Source organism: Ochotona curzoniae, unplaced genomic scaffold (genome assembly GCF_017591425.1).
Source record: "Ochotona curzoniae isolate NIBS_2020 unplaced genomic scaffold, NIBS_Ocur_1.0 contig_4514, whole genome shotgun sequence".
Lineage (NCBI taxonomy): Eukaryota > Metazoa > Chordata > Mammalia > Lagomorpha > Ochotonidae > Ochotona > Ochotona curzoniae.
This window is the reverse complement of record NW_024466312.1, coordinates 1,887,107-1,906,534: the sequence shown is the minus strand read 5'-3', so window position 1 is coordinate 1,906,534 and position 19,428 is coordinate 1,887,107. Positions and strand designations below refer to the sequence as shown.

General features: G+C 34.8%; 1 protein-coding gene across 1 annotated transcript in view; it reads right to left on the bottom strand.

The window, feature by feature from the left end:
• Positions 1 to 116: 116 nt before the first annotated feature.
• The window catches only part of SPAG16 (sperm associated antigen 16), an 832,484-nt gene continuing 813,172 nt past the window's right edge, over positions 117 to 19,428 (bottom strand). Inside the window, exon 22 of the mRNA XM_040986437.1 lies at positions 117 to 462. Coding sequence (XP_040842371.1) covers positions 287 to 462 — 176 coding nt within the window. The 3' untranslated portion in view covers positions 117 to 286. The remainder of the gene's footprint in view (positions 463 to 19,428) is intronic.

Here is a 19,428-nt window from a genome sequence, read left to right as displayed (position 1 = left end):
TCATTAGGCGTCATTGTGAAGCTGTTTTCTCCCATCTCCTGGCAGAAATGCTCTGTGTGTAAAATCTTTTTAAAATGAGAGTGAAAGAAAAGACTTATACACCAATAAATGAGCAGAAAGTTATTTTTTATTGGAAATAGTATGGACACTGAAATATATGTCCAAAGCATGTTTTTACAGAAAGTACAAGTGTTATCTGCTGCTATATTTAACCAGTTATTTACTGGTGTGGGAGTTGTTTTCAAGCTTCAGAGGGAATGCCCTCCGCAACAAGACACGCTGACGTTCAAGACCAAGCTCGAACTGTGCCATCAGAGCCTCCAGAAAACAGTCTCTCACTGTTGTTGGAGAAGGCGACTGTTTGCACCTCACTCTCGTGGCCCATCAATTTGTAAATCTGTCCAGATTTAAGATCTAGCAGATGGATAACTCCATTGCCACTCGCCTGGGCTAAAACTCGACCTGCGGAAGCAAGGGGGAAAGGAGAAAGGATGAGATTGAGAATCAAAACATCAAAGTATATTTCAAGGGTTGTTTTTTTTCTTTACATAATGGAAACATTCTAATTTGTTTCAATTGCCAAGCAATGTATTATACTTTGGATATTAGTTATTAAATATATAACACTTCACTATACAGAAAATAATTGACTCAAAATTAAGACACCTCAGTGTTCAGATTATGAAATTATATAATGAAGAAATAAAGTAAAATATCATGTTTTATATGCACAGGTCATCAAAAGGCTTGCTAATTTCCTAATATCTGTGATTTACATAATTTTAATATTATGTTGAAAGTAAAGAAATTCCTTTCTCTGATAAATTATGCATTAGAATTTTAAAAGGTATATGTGTTAGAATTTGTCAAAATATAATCTATATAGGTAACTATTTTACAGAGTATAATTAAAAATTTATATTCTTTTTAGCTTGTAATTTTAAGTAATGAGTTAACATTACTTAAAGGATGTAAAGTTTCATTTCTGCCTCAAAATTATGATACTCATGAACCAAAATAAATTCTTTTGTCAATTTAAAATAAATAATTCCCACTTCAAACTAACTTTGATTTTTATACTCTAGCTTAAAATTAAAAATTCTGTTCAACTTAATTTTTGTTAATTCTTACAATTTTTATGCATTTTCTAGTGGAACATTTCTTCAAAGTGAAAAACCAATCAATAGTAAATTTTAATTAATATTTCAAACAAAGAAATCCAACAGCAAATTATTCAGGAACATAATGGAACGTATTTAGATAAACTCAGTACATGCAACAAATAAGAACTATCATGGTACACACTCCACGGGGTCATCTAATCACAATTAAGAGGCATTTTACCATTTCAGCAATAAGACATAGATTTGATTAATAATTAAAGTCTCAGCATGATAGATGCCATATGCAGTGGTGGATATGCATAATGTCATGTGATTCTGTTTTCTACTGTTAACTCCATGCTGAAAGAGAATGTTAGAGTAAGAAACTTGTTCCTAAGTATGCCATGACAATCACTTCAAATTCTCTGCTTGGATTTTTTAATCATTATGTTTCCCAAATGTAGTATATATATATATATATACACCATTGTTTTCAAGGATGCCTTTCTGGTAGATTTGGGGTAGCTAATAAACTTTAGAAGTAGGATTAGTCCATTTCATTATAAAAATTCTAGAATGACGTCAATCTGAAAACATGGAGAAATAATTTAATCACAATTTCTGCTGCCAATTATTTTGGACAGCTCTAATATAGACAAAAGGTAGAAGAGTATATCTAACCATGAAATGACCTATTTGTAAACCTTTATAACTATTTGGCTTCTTCATCTAGAACAAACCCTGGCACAACAAAGGTTCTTTGGATGGATTAGAATGTCCACAGCAGAAGGTACAAATATTTATTATAAACTCTCTTTCACTAAGTCTTTGCTGACAGAGATACTACATATGGATTTCACACTTTGCTCTTCTCTGTAGGCAATTGTTGTTTTGTGGCATTCCTAAGGATTAGACAGATACCATGGTTTTTTCTTTTAGTCTTTATTTGTTGTTTTCTAAGGTATCATATATTGTTTTCTATTTCAAAAACTAAACAAAACAAAAAGCCAATAAAACAGAAAATAATTTAGCTTTATATCATTATCTTTTGTTTCAGCCAAATCTGTAAAAATCACCATTGGGAATTGTTTTTTAGAGAAAGTGCTTAGTAATTTTTGAAAACCCTTTTCCAAAAAGAAGAAAAATGACAACATTGGACCCTAATGATAGTATTATAAAATTCATAGGTACTATGCCTCAGGTGCTTCAAAAATTTGTCTTTGCTAGCATAGTTTGGAATCAGCAAGTTTATGTTATGATTATGAATATGAAAATGAAATACATAAGCCATGAAAAGATTTTTACTTTTAGATATTCACATTTATTAATAGTAATATGATTTTGGAGCATACATTCTGAGTTGCTAAGACACCTGAATCTGTTATACACTTACCTCCTGTTTAATTCTAGGAGTCTGTATTTTGGCAATATATTTTACAATCACAGAACTAGACATAATCAGTCTTTAATATATCTCATTGCACAGAGTTAGGAAGTATTACAAACAGGAGTGCAAAAACCCCTGTGACGATTTTTCATACAAAATACATGAGCCCATTTCTTTGTCCTTTGTGTCTACTGGAAGGTGCTGATAGTGGCTATGTTGTTGAATGTCTAGGGGTCTACAATTTGCCTCCCATTTTACCTCTTGCCTTAGTCCAGGGAAATGTAGTCTCTTCTTTTAGTAAATAAAAAAAATGAGACTTGAGGGGCTCCACCTGGAATATGTATGGGAATTTTTATTGTTCAAAAAGTTTTGCTTTACATGCTAACATCAGTGTCTCCTTCATAAATTAAGACTCAGCTGTGACATTTTGGGGTCTTCTGGGTCACTAAATTCTTTTGGAAAAATAAGTTCTTGAGTATAATAATGCATGTAAATCTCATAACAATTACATTCAGTATTGACGTTTCCATTCTGGCAGATCTGAAATTAGTACATCCATTGGCTTCCAGGTGTCACCCCTCATATATTACACTAACGCTTAAGCATATATCCTCATATGTATATTTTATACACTGAAGATTGTACCTAATTGTCTGATAATTAAACTCATTTTATATCCTTTCCCCTCTCTCCAGTGAAATTAATTTCCTGGTTCTCCCATTTCTATCATGAATTTACTCTGCTTTCCAAACTCCAAAGTGTAGTATAATTTATTTCCAGTTTCTTCCCTTTTCCATCCTTGACCAAAGTTGTAGCTATCATTGATTTTCTGTAATCCTCACATTTGTTTCTAGCCTACAGTATTAGACTCTTATTTTTTAGAATTTGCAACTCCTGAGGTGATTTCAAAGTAATACTTAGGGTGCAATTTCACATTTAAATCCAGTTATATTAATGACCAAGGAATATAATCTTAGGATATGGAGAGAAACTGCTGCAAAAGCAACAGCAATAAGAAAGGTCTTTTGGAATTGATTTTTAGTTTTTTGTTTTGTTTCTGTTTAAGATAGAGCTGCCTCATTTAAAAATGAAACAGTGCAGAGAAGTGAACTCCCACCAAGGTAAGAAAATAATTTATCATATTTTGTAGCATCCAGCTGAAGTTCTGTTTGGCTTCCGAGCAGTGTTCCAACAGTTCCTTCTAACATGAAATACGTATCTCAGTGTGGCTTTTGAAACTTATTCTTCAAAGCCAATCGGCATTTACTTACTGAAGTGTGCTATTGTAAGAACCTTGTGCTCCCCACCTTTTAGCCATCATTTCTTGGATCTGTTTTTTCTACTTTCCTATCTTTGCATTATTGGTTTTATTATTCTCTCTGGTGGAATACTGTTGTCAGTTGTTCCCCCAAATCCCTAACCATGTCATCTCCACTAGTGTCAAAACACCTATTAACTCCAGTTCAAAGTGATTTTCTTCATCAAGTTGCTCCAAGGATTCCCTAGAAGATCCTTCTCCTCTGATTATTTCATTTTATTCATGCCATTCATGTAGTAACAGAATGTTTTGCATTGCAGTTAGTGATGCATATTGCCTGACACTCTTAACTGTAATTACCCAGGGACAAGGCGCCAATGCCATACATTTTTGGAGTCTCCTCGGTATGGTAAATAGGTTATGTGGTAGACAACTACCAGTTTTAATCCTTATTATTTGCTAAGCACTTCCCTAAGCACTTTACTGGTTTATTCAATTTTATTCTTACCACAACTCAATGGATTAGATATAAATCTGTGCTATCCGTTATAGCAGCCATGATTCATGTGGATCTGTTGAAAATGGGAAATAATTTTAAGCTGAAACGCATAATGTGTTGCCACTGTAAAATGCTCACCGTATTTCAAGGACTTACTACAATGAAAGTATAATATCTCTATAATATCCGTATAATATCTCTAATTTTATATTGATTATGTTTTAGCACTGATACCATTTTAGATCTATAAAATATATGCAAAACATTTTAGTGTGCAGATGAAATGAGAATACATTTATTAAGTTTACATGGTTTTTGAAAGTATGGATATTACAATATTTAAAATTATATGTATTTGGCTGCTCTTATATTTCTATTAAATGGTAGTAACATATACCTCTCTTTGTGGTGGTGGAAGTTGAGGTTTAGAGAGATATAAGTGGCTTCTTCAAGGTCACATAGTTTCTAAGTGGTCAAGTCTAGCTTTGCGGATATGACGCTGGATTGCATGTTCTGTCCTAGGCATCATGCTGTGATATCTCCAGATGAGTTTATATTTATTGTTAAGTGTCGCCTCTCCCACTCTTATTATAGTTACTTTACTAGAGTGTGGCATGATTCAGAGTTACAGCCTTTGGGTGTGCAATTTCGGTTTCCAGCTAAATCTGTGCTCAAACCTAGGAATGTTTTTTAAAAATTTTTCTTTAAGAGCAAGACATATTTCGACTATCTGATTTTTGTAGTTACCTTCATGTGATTTTTTTTTTTACCCCAAACAGCTGATTGTAAAACTAGCTCACTGGGCATAAGTGAGAAACCTAGGAAGGTTCACTGATTCGCCTAAGAGCTCAGATTCTCATAGCACCTCAGTGAGCAGGGAAGACACAAACACTTGGTTAGCCAAGTGCTTTGCACTAAGATTATGAGAACTGTCCTTTTAGTTTTGTCCTATGGGAAATAAACCAGAACATACAACCCTTCGAATATCTATGCTGTGAACATTGACAAATACCTCCTCTGAAATACTCAATCAATATTTTTAAATGTACCGAACATATTTTAGCTGATTGCTTAGGCACACTGTTCCTTAAAAAAAAAAAAAAACAACCAACTAGTTCTTATTTTGTTGAAAGACTGCAACTTAATTTGGTTTTGTGCTAAATACTTCTTTAGAATCAAGAGGTGAACTTTTCAGATTGATAGAGTGAAATTATCTAAGGGATTTTGGATCTCAGCTTCCAACTCATAATCTATGAAATACCAGTTTAAATGGCTGTGCAACATTAGACTTTTTAGTAAAACCCAGTTTTAGCTACATACTGGTTTGGCAACACTTTTGTATCATTATATTCATTGGTCAAAATGATGTGATTCGGTAAAAGAACAGGAAAGTAAGGAATACGTGATACTGGTTATTAAGTTCATCAAATCATGCTGACAGGAATCTGACTTTTTGTTATTGGAGGAATAATTTACAGCATTGGGAAATGTATTGGAAATTAGGGGGGAAGCTACCTTGAAGAACTCCTTAATTAATAAAATAAAATTTCCCCCACTGATCCATGGGTTATCAGACACTGATATCCAACCCAAATGTGAATACCCACATTGCTTGTCTCAAAGATGTATATGGCCTTTTTAGTGAGATATATTAAATGTTTGGTCTATTGAAACTTTAAATTTATTTTTGTTTAGAAAATTAACATAGAAGATCTATTTTTCCTATTACTCTGTCTATACGCTAAGCACATATTACCAAAAGCCACACAATTCACTTGTTCCAACATGTTCCAACATATAATTCTCTAGCAATATGAATCAATATTTAATTAATATGATGAACTTTTCCATTTTTCACTTTGAGGAATAGTGTGATTCTGGATTAAATGCATATGTCTGCATGACGTTGTGCTATAATAAAAGCAGGACCTAAACTTTTAAGCATATTATAAATTAAAATTTGAATGAAATACCTCATTACATTTCTCATTTAAAATACCTTCAGTAATTTCTCATGATTATTAATTCTTTAAGTTTTGAGCACTCTGTATCCCACCCTAAAGAAAAAAATGCCCATTTTATAGTTTGCTCAAATTAAAATCATACACAGATCATAAGAAATCTTTTTATAACAAATATACAAAATGGAAACTAAGAAAATTTTGTATCATATATTAAATAACATATCAGGGGAAGAGAGGCTTTGATCAATAAGGAAATGATTTTTATACACATCAGAACCAATTTGAAGCAATTCTCTCGATCGATACAGATAGACAGAAATGCGTCTCAGCATTTATTACCTGTGGAGAGCACTATTGATTAATCGCATTGATTTTTAGAATGCATGTGGAGCGGCATCTGTTGTTTCTTTAAAAGATGCCTCAAAATGAAAAGTATCAAGAAACCACTTAAGTTTTGAGGATTTGCATTAATGACTCAACCTGGATCATTAATCAGAATTTCAAAAACATCACTGAAAGAGATATGACATGTGATTTACTTTATTTTTGTACTCTTGTGAAGATCAATACATTTTAGGAGAGAAAGTTACTTGGGAATTTAACTTGCCTAAGAGCTAGAAACAACATATAAACTTTTCCAGCCTTTTTCCTATATATACTTGTGCTAAAGCAGTCTGTTTCTCTGTGTGTGTAATACTGCTTGAACAAAGATCATTTTGCCACAAAGTGAAAATATAGACTAAGATATTTTTAAGGGAATTTTAAATTCCTCTTAGCAGCATGTCATTAAAATGATGCAACAGGGCAGGGAAAGTTTCAATATCTTGTTTTCAGAATAATCAGCTAGGTATAAGGTATTTCAAAACGCTTGAGGATATGTAGAATTAAATGTTAAGCTTATTTTTGCACAAAATTTTTTGACATCCGCAAATTTTTCATAATATTTGCTTTCTGGGATCCTTTGAAGATCCCTTACATATGCAATTTACAAGGTTTTTTTTTTTTAAGCATCACTTAAGCATTTTATGATGAAATTTTGGAAGTTTGAAAGCAACACCTCATTGTTGCTTCACATTGTTATGGTTAAAGGCTACAACAAACTGGGTTGTTGAGGAAAAATCCTACTGCTACTGGAACTTGGAATGAAATAGTATTAATTAAGAAGTCAATTTTGCTCTTCAGAGTATGCTTTATAAGCTTGTCCTAGACAATTTAAACAAACATAAAAACTATTTTTGTCTTTTAAATGAAATCCTCAGAGGATGATCTCTGATGCTTTAGAAATACATAAACAATAGCAGCTGAATAAATCAACATCAAAGCCTTCCTTCCTATAACCAGCACTGCTGCCCTTGTGTACATTTAAAAATATTTTCCTTGTATTCAGATAAAATGAATTAAACTGCACTTAAACTGGTGTCCCCACAATGTTCTAATTATTGAACCAATTTGGAATACCAACAGCCACTTTAAAAAATGATTGATTTATTAGACAGAATTACAGAGAGAAAGGAGAGACAGAGAGAATGATTTTTGTCCACTGGTTCACTCTCCAAGTGGCCACAGCCACTGGAGCTGAGATAATCTGAAGGCAGGAGCAAGCCAGGAGCTTCTTCTGGATCTCCCACACGGGTGCAGGGTCCCACGGCTTTGTGCCGTTCCTCTACTGCTTTCCCAGGCCACGAGCAGGGAGCTGGGTCAGATATAGAGCAGCCAGGACCCAAACTGGCATCCTATGGTATCCTTGTGCATGCAAGGTGAGCAGGTAGCCACTAGGCTGTCATGCCAGACCCCACATTTCAGAACCTTTGCACATCTAGAGGAAATTCAGTTTTAGGTTCAGTTCTGAGGATAACATAGCTATGGCACAGTGTATCTGAGAGCAAGAGATGTGCTAATTATGCACATATCCTTTCTGTGATTCTGAATAGGCAAAGACCTATTCAGGATCATGTTTTATACCGCAAATTCAATATATGTTATGTCACAAATAAAACTTCCTATCATTTTGTAGTTTATACTATTTACATAATAAGATTGACTGTAATTTCAGACCCTGAAATTCAGAGCTTTTCTGTAAAGGTCTGTTGGTGTAGAAGCTAACTTTTTTGTGACGTAACCTCTCCTTGATTGTGGTGGTTTTGTCTTTTGACAAGAGCATACACTGAGCTTCAGTTAATGTTGGAATGGTGAATCATTAATAATTGTTTCCTAATTAGAACTTCATTTCTTTTACTATTCCAGTGTTAGCATCTATTTAATGAAAAATGTTAAGTGATAAAACAGTACTGATTCACCATTAATAATTATAACAGATTAAATATGTGATAAAATATTTGCAGCTGGGATGTAAGAGAGACACTTTCCCGCAGGAGAAAGGCTAGCTGGAACATCAAATATGGAAGTCCTGTGTGAATTTGGGGATGGTACAGTATTTCAAACATAGGCTTTGTACTGATTTTTAAAATGTATATTAAGTTCTCTAAATCGTAAGGATGTTAGCCCCAATTGCAAATGCTTTCATATTTGTTACCTGAGGAAGACCCATGAACTTGACAACTAGCTAATGTTTAATGTTCTGATTTGAAGTGGTAGATGAGGAAATATAAGACCATGAGTGACTGAATTTAGTATTTTGTTGTAAATATTTCATACTTATTATATTATAGATTTCTTACAACTACAGAGGAAGCCAACATTTCCATTTTACAGAAGATGTGATGATCACATCACAATGAGGTCAAGCAGATTCTTCTTGGTAAAGAATTAGTGTTATAAGTAGAGTGCTAGCCCCAAACTGTCTCTTAAAGCTGCTCTATCGCGTAGGCTAAAGGGAAATGAAAGCCATTACAACAGAAAGCTAATCTTATTTGGTTTCTACATGAAATGCTAACTAGATTTGTATTAACTCATAATTCCGAGAGGATATCTTTATGAAAGTTGAAGTAACACTCCAGTATACTGCGTTCTGATAACCTGGCTGTGTAGCTCAAGGAAATTTAAAGCTACGTGTGATTAGTTTGTTGTAGATTCATTCTATCTCCATCACATTTTCTCACACTTAACCTTTTAATGCGACATTCTTCTTGGATGTAACAAACTTTTCCTGAAAGATTGTAAACACAGTGAGAATCAAGACATTGATGGTTACTTGGGTTAAAATAATAAATCAGGCATGATTCAGAGATGCACATGAGGCATGAAAAGGCAAAGATGATATGACAATTATTAGGAAAAATAGAGGTGGAACCCAGACTCCACAGAATTGTAGCAAAAAATTCAAAATTTTAAATAAAATGAAAAAAGTTGGTTCTTTCTTGATAGGTGGGATTTCAGGACATTTTCAGTTGCCAATGAAGCATCAACTTAAGTATAATACAGCATACCAGCTGGCTAAATTCTAGAGTGGCTGGACCGAGAGGTTGGGATGATGTTATAAAGATGTCCTCTCTGTGTCTGTCAGGTTTATTTCTACAGTGCAAACTAACTGCCTAGGCTGACTCTACATGGTGGTTCCAGCAAGACCATGGTTCAAAGTTACCCAAATTCAAATTACTTAACATGAATTTCTTGGAATTCCGTTCCTTATAATACTAGGCAAAAACTGTTCTTATTTAGCTAGATTGAACCATGACTTACCTCTGAACCAGTTCCTGAGGATTGCAGATAGAAGAGGGCTTTAACAGGTCAGGATTGGGAGTCCACCATAAATAAGAGTGCACAAGATAAACTACCCAAATGGAATTTAAAATGTTACTGGGTCAGGTAATTGGCACAGAGCAAAATCATACCCCATATTAGAGTGCCTGGTTTGAGTCCAAGCTACTCCACTTCTGGTCTGACATCCTGTTAATACGTACCCTGGGATAAATCAGATGATGGCTCTAGCATTTTGATCCTTACCACAACTGCGGGAGCACTTGATGAAGGTGTTGGCTCCCCGAGTTTCCCTCAGAACTGGCTATTGTGGGTATTTAGGGAGTAAACTAGTGGAGGAAAGATCATTGTTTCCATCTGCCTCTCAAACATGAATTTAAAAAAATATAAAAATAATATTATGTTAGAGGTGAATACTTGGAATGCAAAATAAAATTTAATTGGATATTCATTCCAGATGTGCAATTCAGAGCCAATATTTGCATTAAAGAGGAAAGCAATGAAAACATTTCACATTCTGGGCTTTGTTCTCTTTGTTTCTGCCTGATAATTTATCTCTTACCCCTTTGCCTATTAAACACTGCTATTCCAAGAAATTGTACCTGTCTCTATCAAGAAATTGGCATAATGGCTTTGTTAGAGAAATGCTTGGCATCTTTTGACTCAAAGAGGGGCTATAGTTAATTACAAGAATTAACTACCAGGTAGGTGTGAAGTACGATCTACAGGTGAAAGCATCAAGCAAATTACGTTGAATTCCATTCAATAATTAAGTTGAATAAAGCTCTTATAATCTATGGTATTAGAAACATCTATTATAATTACATAAGGCTCTCCTAATACACAATCTTTTTAGGAAAAGATACTTAAATTGGCTTAACAGCTTTTCCATCTAGGTTGACTGATTTGTGTCAGTGATAATTTTACACACATTCAAGAAATAATTTTTTTAAGATTTATTTATTTTTATTGGAAAGGTGGATATACAGAGAGGAAGAGAGACAGAGAGGAAGATCTTCCATCTGGTGGTTCACTCCCCAAGTGGCCGCAACGGCTAGAGCTGAGCTGATCCGAAGCCAGGAGCAAGGAGATTCTTCCAGATCTCCCACACAGGTGCAGGGTCCCAACGGCTTTGGGCTGTCTTCGACTACTTTCCCATTCCACAGGCAGGGAGCTGGATGAGAAGTGCGGCTGCTGGGATCAGAACGGGCACCCACATGGGCTCCCAGTTGGGCAAGGCGAGGACTTTAGCCACTATGCTATAGTGCCAGGCCCTAAATCTTAGTGTTCTGTAAGAAGTTCTGAATACTAAAGAATTATTTGGGCTTTTCTAATATAAAAGGAAAATTAAAAAACCAAAATATATACATCAAATAGAAAGCTGTTATTTAGAGAAGTTTATTTTTGTTATGGTCAATATTTAAACGTAACCTGTGTTCATCTTTGGAAATTCACAATCATAGGACTACAATGAATGAAAATTTCACAGAGGGATTAATGAAACAAAAAGTTTGATTGAGTATGTGAAGTTTATTACACTATTTTCTACTTTTATGTGTTTGGAAAATAATAAAAATGAAAGTATGAAGAATACTAGAGAGCTAATCTGGTTAGGAATATAGCATTAATATCATTCTTATCAGAAAAGTAGAAAGTATTCTGGAAATACACATGCAATGAGTCTAAGCAATTCTGTTAACACTATAGAACCAAATGATGCTAACTATAGATACTAAGTGATAATGTGTTAGAAAAACAAACTGGGTGATTGTGTTAAAATTAAAAATTTCTTCTCTCCAAAAGACACCATAAAGAAACTGAAAAGTCAAATTACAGCTTTGGGGAAGTATTTACACGGAACTCTTAAGTCTTCGCAGTAGGAAACCAAATAACTCAATTGAAACTTTGGTTAATAACTCCCTCACCAAACAAGAGACAAAGATGACAAATACAGGCATAAAACAAGATGTGTCAGATCATACATCTTCAGTTTATAATAGTGAGACACAGCCACACCCCATTCACAATGGCCAAAATCTAGAAAATTCAGACCACTTCAAAGTACAATGAGGACTTTGCTGGTGAAAGGGCAAAATGGAATGGCCACTTCAGAAGACGGCTGGCGGCTTCTTACAGAAGAAAACATACTGTTACAACTATAATCAGGCAATGGTGTCACTTTGTATTTACCCAAAGATGGTTAAAAAATATGTCCTTAGCTTAAGGATCTTGTTGGAAGAAAGCATGATGCCCTTTAGCAGATGTATGGATAAATTGTGGTATATATAAACAACGGAATGTTATTCAATGCCAAAAGAGAAATGATACCAAGCCATGAAAAGAGATGGAGCCCAACAGATGCATATTACTAAATGAAAGAAAGCCATCTTTAGACTGCATGGTGTATGCCAGAGTCCAGCCACGTGACATTCTGAAAACAACTTTGGACTCAGTAAAAAGATGAGTGGTTGCTAAGAACTGAGGGGATCTGAGGGTGGGAGGGATGAATAGCAAGGACACGCAGGGCTTCTGTTCATGAACAACAATCTATGTAATAGTACATATATGTCATTATGTTCAAGAGCATAAAATATGTAACACCAAGAGTGAACCCTAATGGGAGTTTTGGATGATAACGATGTGTCAACATAGATTCATCTATTGTGACATAATGAACCAGTCTGGTGTGGAAGATATTGCCTGTGTGGGGTAATTTTACTGTGACCCAGATTGCTTTAAAACCATAAATATGTTTTAACAATAGGATGCTGGAATCTCTGCCACTGTCCATGCCTACAATATATGGATACACTCAAATAGCAGAATGATGGACATGTGACTGTTTATGAAGGACTATATTACTGTAACAATATTAAGGAAATCAGTGGGGGGAGGGAATCTGAGGATGGGGGAGGGGAAATCCCAAAGCCTATGGAGCTGCATTATAAAATAATAACAAAAATTATGTCTTTAAAAAATTGAGTCCAAAATTATTAACTCACTTTAATAGTGATGAAAACATATCTCTTAGGATAATACTCTAAGTGCTAAAACACCGATACTTAAATGTCTTCTTATACTCGCTGCTACAAAATTCTCTGAACCATGCTGTAGGACATTAATTTCAAAAATTGTAGACTGGTATAGGGAATAGTTATTTTCTCAAAGACTTTATATTAATAATTATGCTGATATTAAAATACATATTCAAACAAAAATTTATGAAATAATATTTTATAGTTGCAACTTGGCAGAGAGGAAGTGTGGAGAAAAACAGAGGGAGAGGGAGAAAGAAGGAGTATCGTTCTATGACCTGACCAATGGCTGTGATCGGTAGGTGATTGCTCTACCATATGGTTCACGTTGATTAGGTGATATACTTCCTGTGACTGGAAAGGGATACTGGTTTTTTAGTAAGACTATGTGAGTTTCATTATTGAGACTCTTCAAATTAGCACAATAAAGACTCAAACTTTAGAGCAAATCTAAGGCTTTATTATTTTTCCCTTTCTAGAAATTAACACATTTAATCTTTTGTGTTATACCATTGTGCCATTTATTTCCCATGAGTTTTGTTTGTAAAGCTTGAGAGGTCTTACATACTCTTAGTTTCAATTAACTGTAAATGTAACTCAAAGATTATTGTAGAGAGTAATGTTTACTCTCTGTGCATATAATTCACATACATTTTAGCTTAAATGATCCTAGTTGGTATATGTGACAATTTATTAGCTGATTATTTTTTTCTATTTTGGTGCAATATCTACAAAATATCTTACACATGTGACTATCAATCCCATCAGTTAATCTTTCATTATTCACCATTGCATTAGCACTCAATGAATCTACTGTGGGGCAGAAATTCATTTTTATACTTTCATTTATGCCTTGTGTTCTTGAGCCCAGTACACCCTGTCACTCAGTTTTTGTGCCGAAACAAATTTCCATTTCTTTCATGTGTCATATGGCTAGTTACTGGAATTATAGTTAGAGAAGATCTAGAGTTGCAATGACTGTGTTTTTTTGTTTTGTTTTGTTTTGTTTTTTTTTAACCAAATGTCAGATTCACTGTGGTTAAGTAGAACCCCAAAATGTTTTTTATATTTCCCTAATAGTTTAGGAATCTGAGCATTTTTCAAGTGTCTCTTAGCCATTTGAATCTGTTCTTATGAAAAATGTCTGCTCGTTTTCCTTCACCCATTTGTTCACAGGGTTGTTTGTTCTGGTGTCAGAGTTTCTGAAGTTCTGTGTAAATCCTGTAAGTACCCTATCTGTTGTGTAGTCAACCCATTTTTCAAGGTGTTAAATTTTGGTGAACATATTAGTGTCAAATTTCTTATCTGTATTTTATCCAATACATCAAATCACTTAAATTTTAAGAATGAAGTTTAAAAAATATTTCATAAGGTCATAAAATGAATTTTGCATGCAAAAGATGCAGCTCAAATAGTTTTAATTTTCCTTATTGACCTCCATTCTGTGTATTCTATGTAAGTATTTCCAGTGTATTAATCAGTTTTTTCCTCAAAATCATCCTAATGATAGTATGAACTTTATAGAAGAGGGAATGGAAACTTCAGAGCTTATGGAACTATCGTAAATCATGCTGTCAGAAAATAGCAGGGCCAAAATTCACCTAAAAAAAGCAGGATTCCCAAGTCTTTGCTTTAAATCATACACCTATACTTTGTTTAAGCTCATGTTATGGTTTTATGAATTCTGGGGTGGTAAGAATGTCTTTGATAGCCTTTCTGAGCTCCCAGGACAGCCCATATCATAGATATTTAATCAAGTATACTCTCTAGCTACTTAATAATTTCCTCAGGAATTTACCTGGGATTTTTCTCTGAGCTTGCTATATGCCTCTCTTTTGAATAAACTTCCCTTTCTGCTTGTGAGTTTCACACATGGACTTGTCTCTCTTGCCAAGTCTCCTATAGATTGGCAGCTTTGTTGTAGAGCCTGTAGTTGACTACACTCTGACGTTCCAACAATGCTTCTGGTAAACTTCTCTTGGCTCCATGCGGTCTACTCCGTTGGAACAACACCTCCCTCCTGAACCACTGCTGTGTCACTGATGACCACCTGCCTCTTCCTTCATCACGGAGGCAGATAACAATGTGCTGCTTACACTCTGATTGGGTGGTATTGAAATGTAACAGCCCCTTCAACTTATACCCATTTGGTGGTATTTAATTCAGTATTCATACTATGACTGTTTTAACCAATTTATGCTCAAAATGAGCCTGGGATAAAATGGGAACTGGGTGGTGTAGAAGAATAGTCACTTGTTTGGCTATCCAGGAAGCCAAGTTTAATTTTAGCTTTGAGAGAATTTGAAATCATTATAATTAGATGAGCATTAAAGCCGCAAGTGAAAAGGACTTTTCTGGTTTTTTTTAAGCATACCCCTTCATTTAGCATCAATTCACAACTGGAAGCTTTTTCTCCCAAATGCTCTACTCCTGTGTATGCATACAGAGTTAGGCTATGATATTTCTGGAGAAGTTCAATTACCAAGAGTTGGGTCATTGCTGAGGGTATAATATAGACATCGCCGTTAACTTGAATGCCTATAGAAAAATAAACATAAATTTTATATTTTATTCACTGAGAAAAACATGGATTGCTTCACATATTTAATTTGTGACTCATAATAATAAGGTAGTTGGTTTAAAATGGTTACAAAGTTACCCTCGGCATAGTGTGAACCTTCAATACAAGTGTTGCATAATATCTGCTCTGAGATTGATCTTCAAGGTTAATTCCAAGTGGAGTACAGAAAAGAAGACAACCATTTCAGAGTCCCTTCAAAATTCTCTGTATGTTCCACTTCAGTCCAGAGTAATGCCCTGACTGAAAAATGTCAATGATGCTACAGTATGTTTCTTGAAAAAGCAATGACACAAGTTACTGGCAATTCATTCTCTGCTCTCCACAAACAAGTAAAGTGTGTTTTTGCAAGATTTAGAAAATATAGATTTGAAAAAAAAAACCCTGCTTTCAGAATTTCCAGTGGATAATGAAAGCAAGGACTGCTCGCTTAACATAAACATGTTATTGTCAACAGCAGCATTTGTATTAAGCTTGTTCCCTCTCCAAATATTATTAGTGTCCTCTCTGATTTTCCATACCCACCACCCTGTCACTAAAAACATTCCACAGTAAAATCTACCCCCAAAACCCAGTTGGTTTCTTAGATTCTCTGACATGTGCTGTTTTTCAATATCAGCCTGTCAGAATGCTTAAAAGAAGGACATCTGCTTTCCTACTTGGACCTCAGGCTGGGCCTACCAGCCCATACACAGTAATCATTAACCAGCTACCACCATAAAATTCTGCATTTGGGAACCTCAGGGTCCCCTCTTCAGAACTACTATTAGCACAGATCCGTCATGCAAGTTAGATTGCACAGATCTTGAAAGAAATTGCTGTTTTGCCATTCTTGCGACATGAATCTGCATTTATTTCTTTATATGATAAGTTGCTTTGAAATGTGTACTGAATTTTCCTGTGCCACAAACAAGTGCTAGCTGCATAGAAGCCTAAAGAAATATTTTTGGCTTAACATAGTTTGATTATGTATGTCTCTGCATTCATTGTATGTGTATCTTCGCTAAAAAGGGAATGTTCCTCTTGGTTTGAAAATGTAATTGATTTGAGTAATTTCATGGTGATGTGCTAGGTGATCTTATTTACCAGAGATAAATCAATTGGCAGGACATTGAGCTCTTATGGTCTCTGTTCTTCTCTTGTGGCAGGTGCTTCTGTGTGGTCTGGGGAGTGGTCTATTAATACAGGTGACATTCTCAGAGAAGAATGTGACTAATTTTGTAGAAAACATTTGTATATTTATAATGCTCATGTAGTCATCTTGAGAGGCTATGGTCTTATCCCCTGATCTTCTCCAAAGAATTCCTTCTCTGGAATCCCTTCACACTGCACATGCTTCTATGCCCAGATCCATAATTTGTTCAGTATTTGAAAATTTTAAAATCCAGCACATAAATTGTGGTAATAAAAGTATCTGAAGTAAAAATGATTACACTCACTCACATGCCTATTTTATTTACTCCCAAGTTGAACTTCCCATTTGATGAAGACGATTTTAATAATTCTGTTTGTATTTAACATGTAGAAACTTGACTTTGTTTCTTTTCCCTTTAAGAATGCAGTTATGGGTACAGAGAGCTTTACCATTAGACTCATGAACTATAATGGCCCATCTTTAGAAAGGGCCTTGGAATGGTAGAAACTAGAAACTATCTATTTACAACGTTTTCTACTAAGTAGGTTCTCCAGCATTTTATCTACTCGGGTTGGTTCCATCCAACCCAAGTCTATTTCAGAGTTTAAACTGCCAATTTATGTCAGAGATATGTATATCTTGTCCATTCTAGAATCCCCACAAATATGAATTACTTCAATGAGAAAAATGACAAATACAATAAAGAGATTCAGAAATAATGGCAGCATTTTAAGATATTGAAAATACAGCAAAAATATGGTTTGCCATGCTAGGGGAAAAGTAAAAAAAAAAAGATGTTGCAGCTGCACTGAGTGGAACATAGTATGAATTTCACATTTTCTAAGAAGTAAGAATGTTTTATGTCCATGATAGTATAAAAGCTGAGAAAAAGGGAAAGAAGGTGAGAGATTAAATCCTTCAGGCTATCAGAGAATGGTTACTTCACAAAGAATGACATTTGGGACAAACGTTAAATGGTAAAATACAAGTGAAAGAGTGAATGGAGAACATACTGAGTAGAAAGAAATCGTATCTTAAAAAAAAGATGTGTCTAGGAGTTATGACTTATTTAGGAAAGTTAAACTAATTGTGTTTGGGGTATAGGTTACCTGGGCACATTTGACAGAATCTGTGATTAAAAAATTGGGCAGCTATGAAAAGCTGAGTAGTCCTCTCTGTTTCAAATTCTTTGACAGTGCCCTTATTTTCATGTTTTCAATTGTCCCTGTTGGAACAATTTTTTTTTTGGATGGATAAACTTTTCCTTCCATATATAGCTGACTTTTCCTTACAGAGAAACATGGTAATTTAAAACAATGTACATAATTTCGCTTCCTTTGGAACCATGTTATGAGGTGGTTAGTACAAAAGGCACATATAATGTATGAGGCAAATTGAAATATTAATAGAAAATGAAGATAATGGAAAAAAGAAACAAACAAATGGCAGCTAGCAAATTCAAGACAATGTTTTCATTATTGAACCTCAAATTTGTGTTCTGGCTGATAGCCAACTCAGAAAACAAATTTAATAAAAATGAAATACAACTCTAAAAACAAAATCAAAATCATTCTTAGAATGCCTCTGGGGCAGTTAATTCAACTCTCTGTGTCTTTCTTCATATGTAACACGGAGATTTTGTGTAGTTTCAAGACACTAATAGGTAAATGTTATATCAATGTTAGCTACATAGTGGGAACAGATATCAAATAATTTAATCTCTCAATAATCCCCAAGGCAGGAACTGTTATCTTCTGCCCCATTATACAGATGAGGCACAGAAACATTGTTTTCTTAGAATTATAACTTATGAATGGTAGAGTCAAACTCTGAAGCCAGATAGGTAGCCTGCTGATAGCTTGGTGATACAGCTGTGATTTGAACCACTAGCCGCATTGTCTGTTGGAAAGCTGGGAAGTGGTGCCTGGTACATCATGAGCACCTAATATCTAATAATCAGTCAGTACTCTTTGAATGTAAACATAGTCATGGATTTTCTATGGATTTCTCTTGTTAGTGCCAGAAGTCGGCATTAAAAAAGAACTTAGCATCAGCAAATGGATAAAGGATACAACTGTGTTCCTAGTACAAGGACATTAGGAATTCCAGTTGGACCCAGCAGTAGAATTCAGAAAACAGGGAAGAGAGACATGATGATATATACTTTAGCTATTGTCTTCTAAAACAGCTTTCTTTAGTTAGTCTTCTATGTCACTGACTAAAGCTGCAGCCATATGCTTTGGAAACCAGATCAAGCAGATGGCATAGTTGACGACCTGTTGCATAAATTGAGGAAATGAGAACGTGTTCCTGCCTGGGGAACCTGTTCTGCCACTGGCGTATGTGTGTATACCTTCTGCTGGGGAGGGATGTGGAGTGTATATCAGGAGGGATCCAAGGCCCTTAAAATGTTCTTGCATATTATGCTGATTAGGAAAGAGGAAATAGATACATTGGTTGAGAGGAGGAAAAGTAGCACAATCTTTTTCCTTTGTTTGGAATATGAATATTGGTAGACACGGCAGAGTCTCCTAAAAGATCACAGTGGAAAAGGAAAGGCATTGTTGGTAGCAATTTATATTAATTATTTAACTTCTCTAATTTGTGTTATAGCATCATCTGTAGATATAAAAGGGGGGGCTGATACATGCCAATAGTCTTTAAGTAAAAAAGGAGAATTCCATATATAAAATAAAAGTTTTTGGAAACAGTTCAATTCAAAACATAATCAAGGTGGGTTGACTGCAATGCCTTTGTAAGGAGCAAAGTCACTCAAACATGATGGCCATCTCCTGTGTTCTAGATCAAGCAG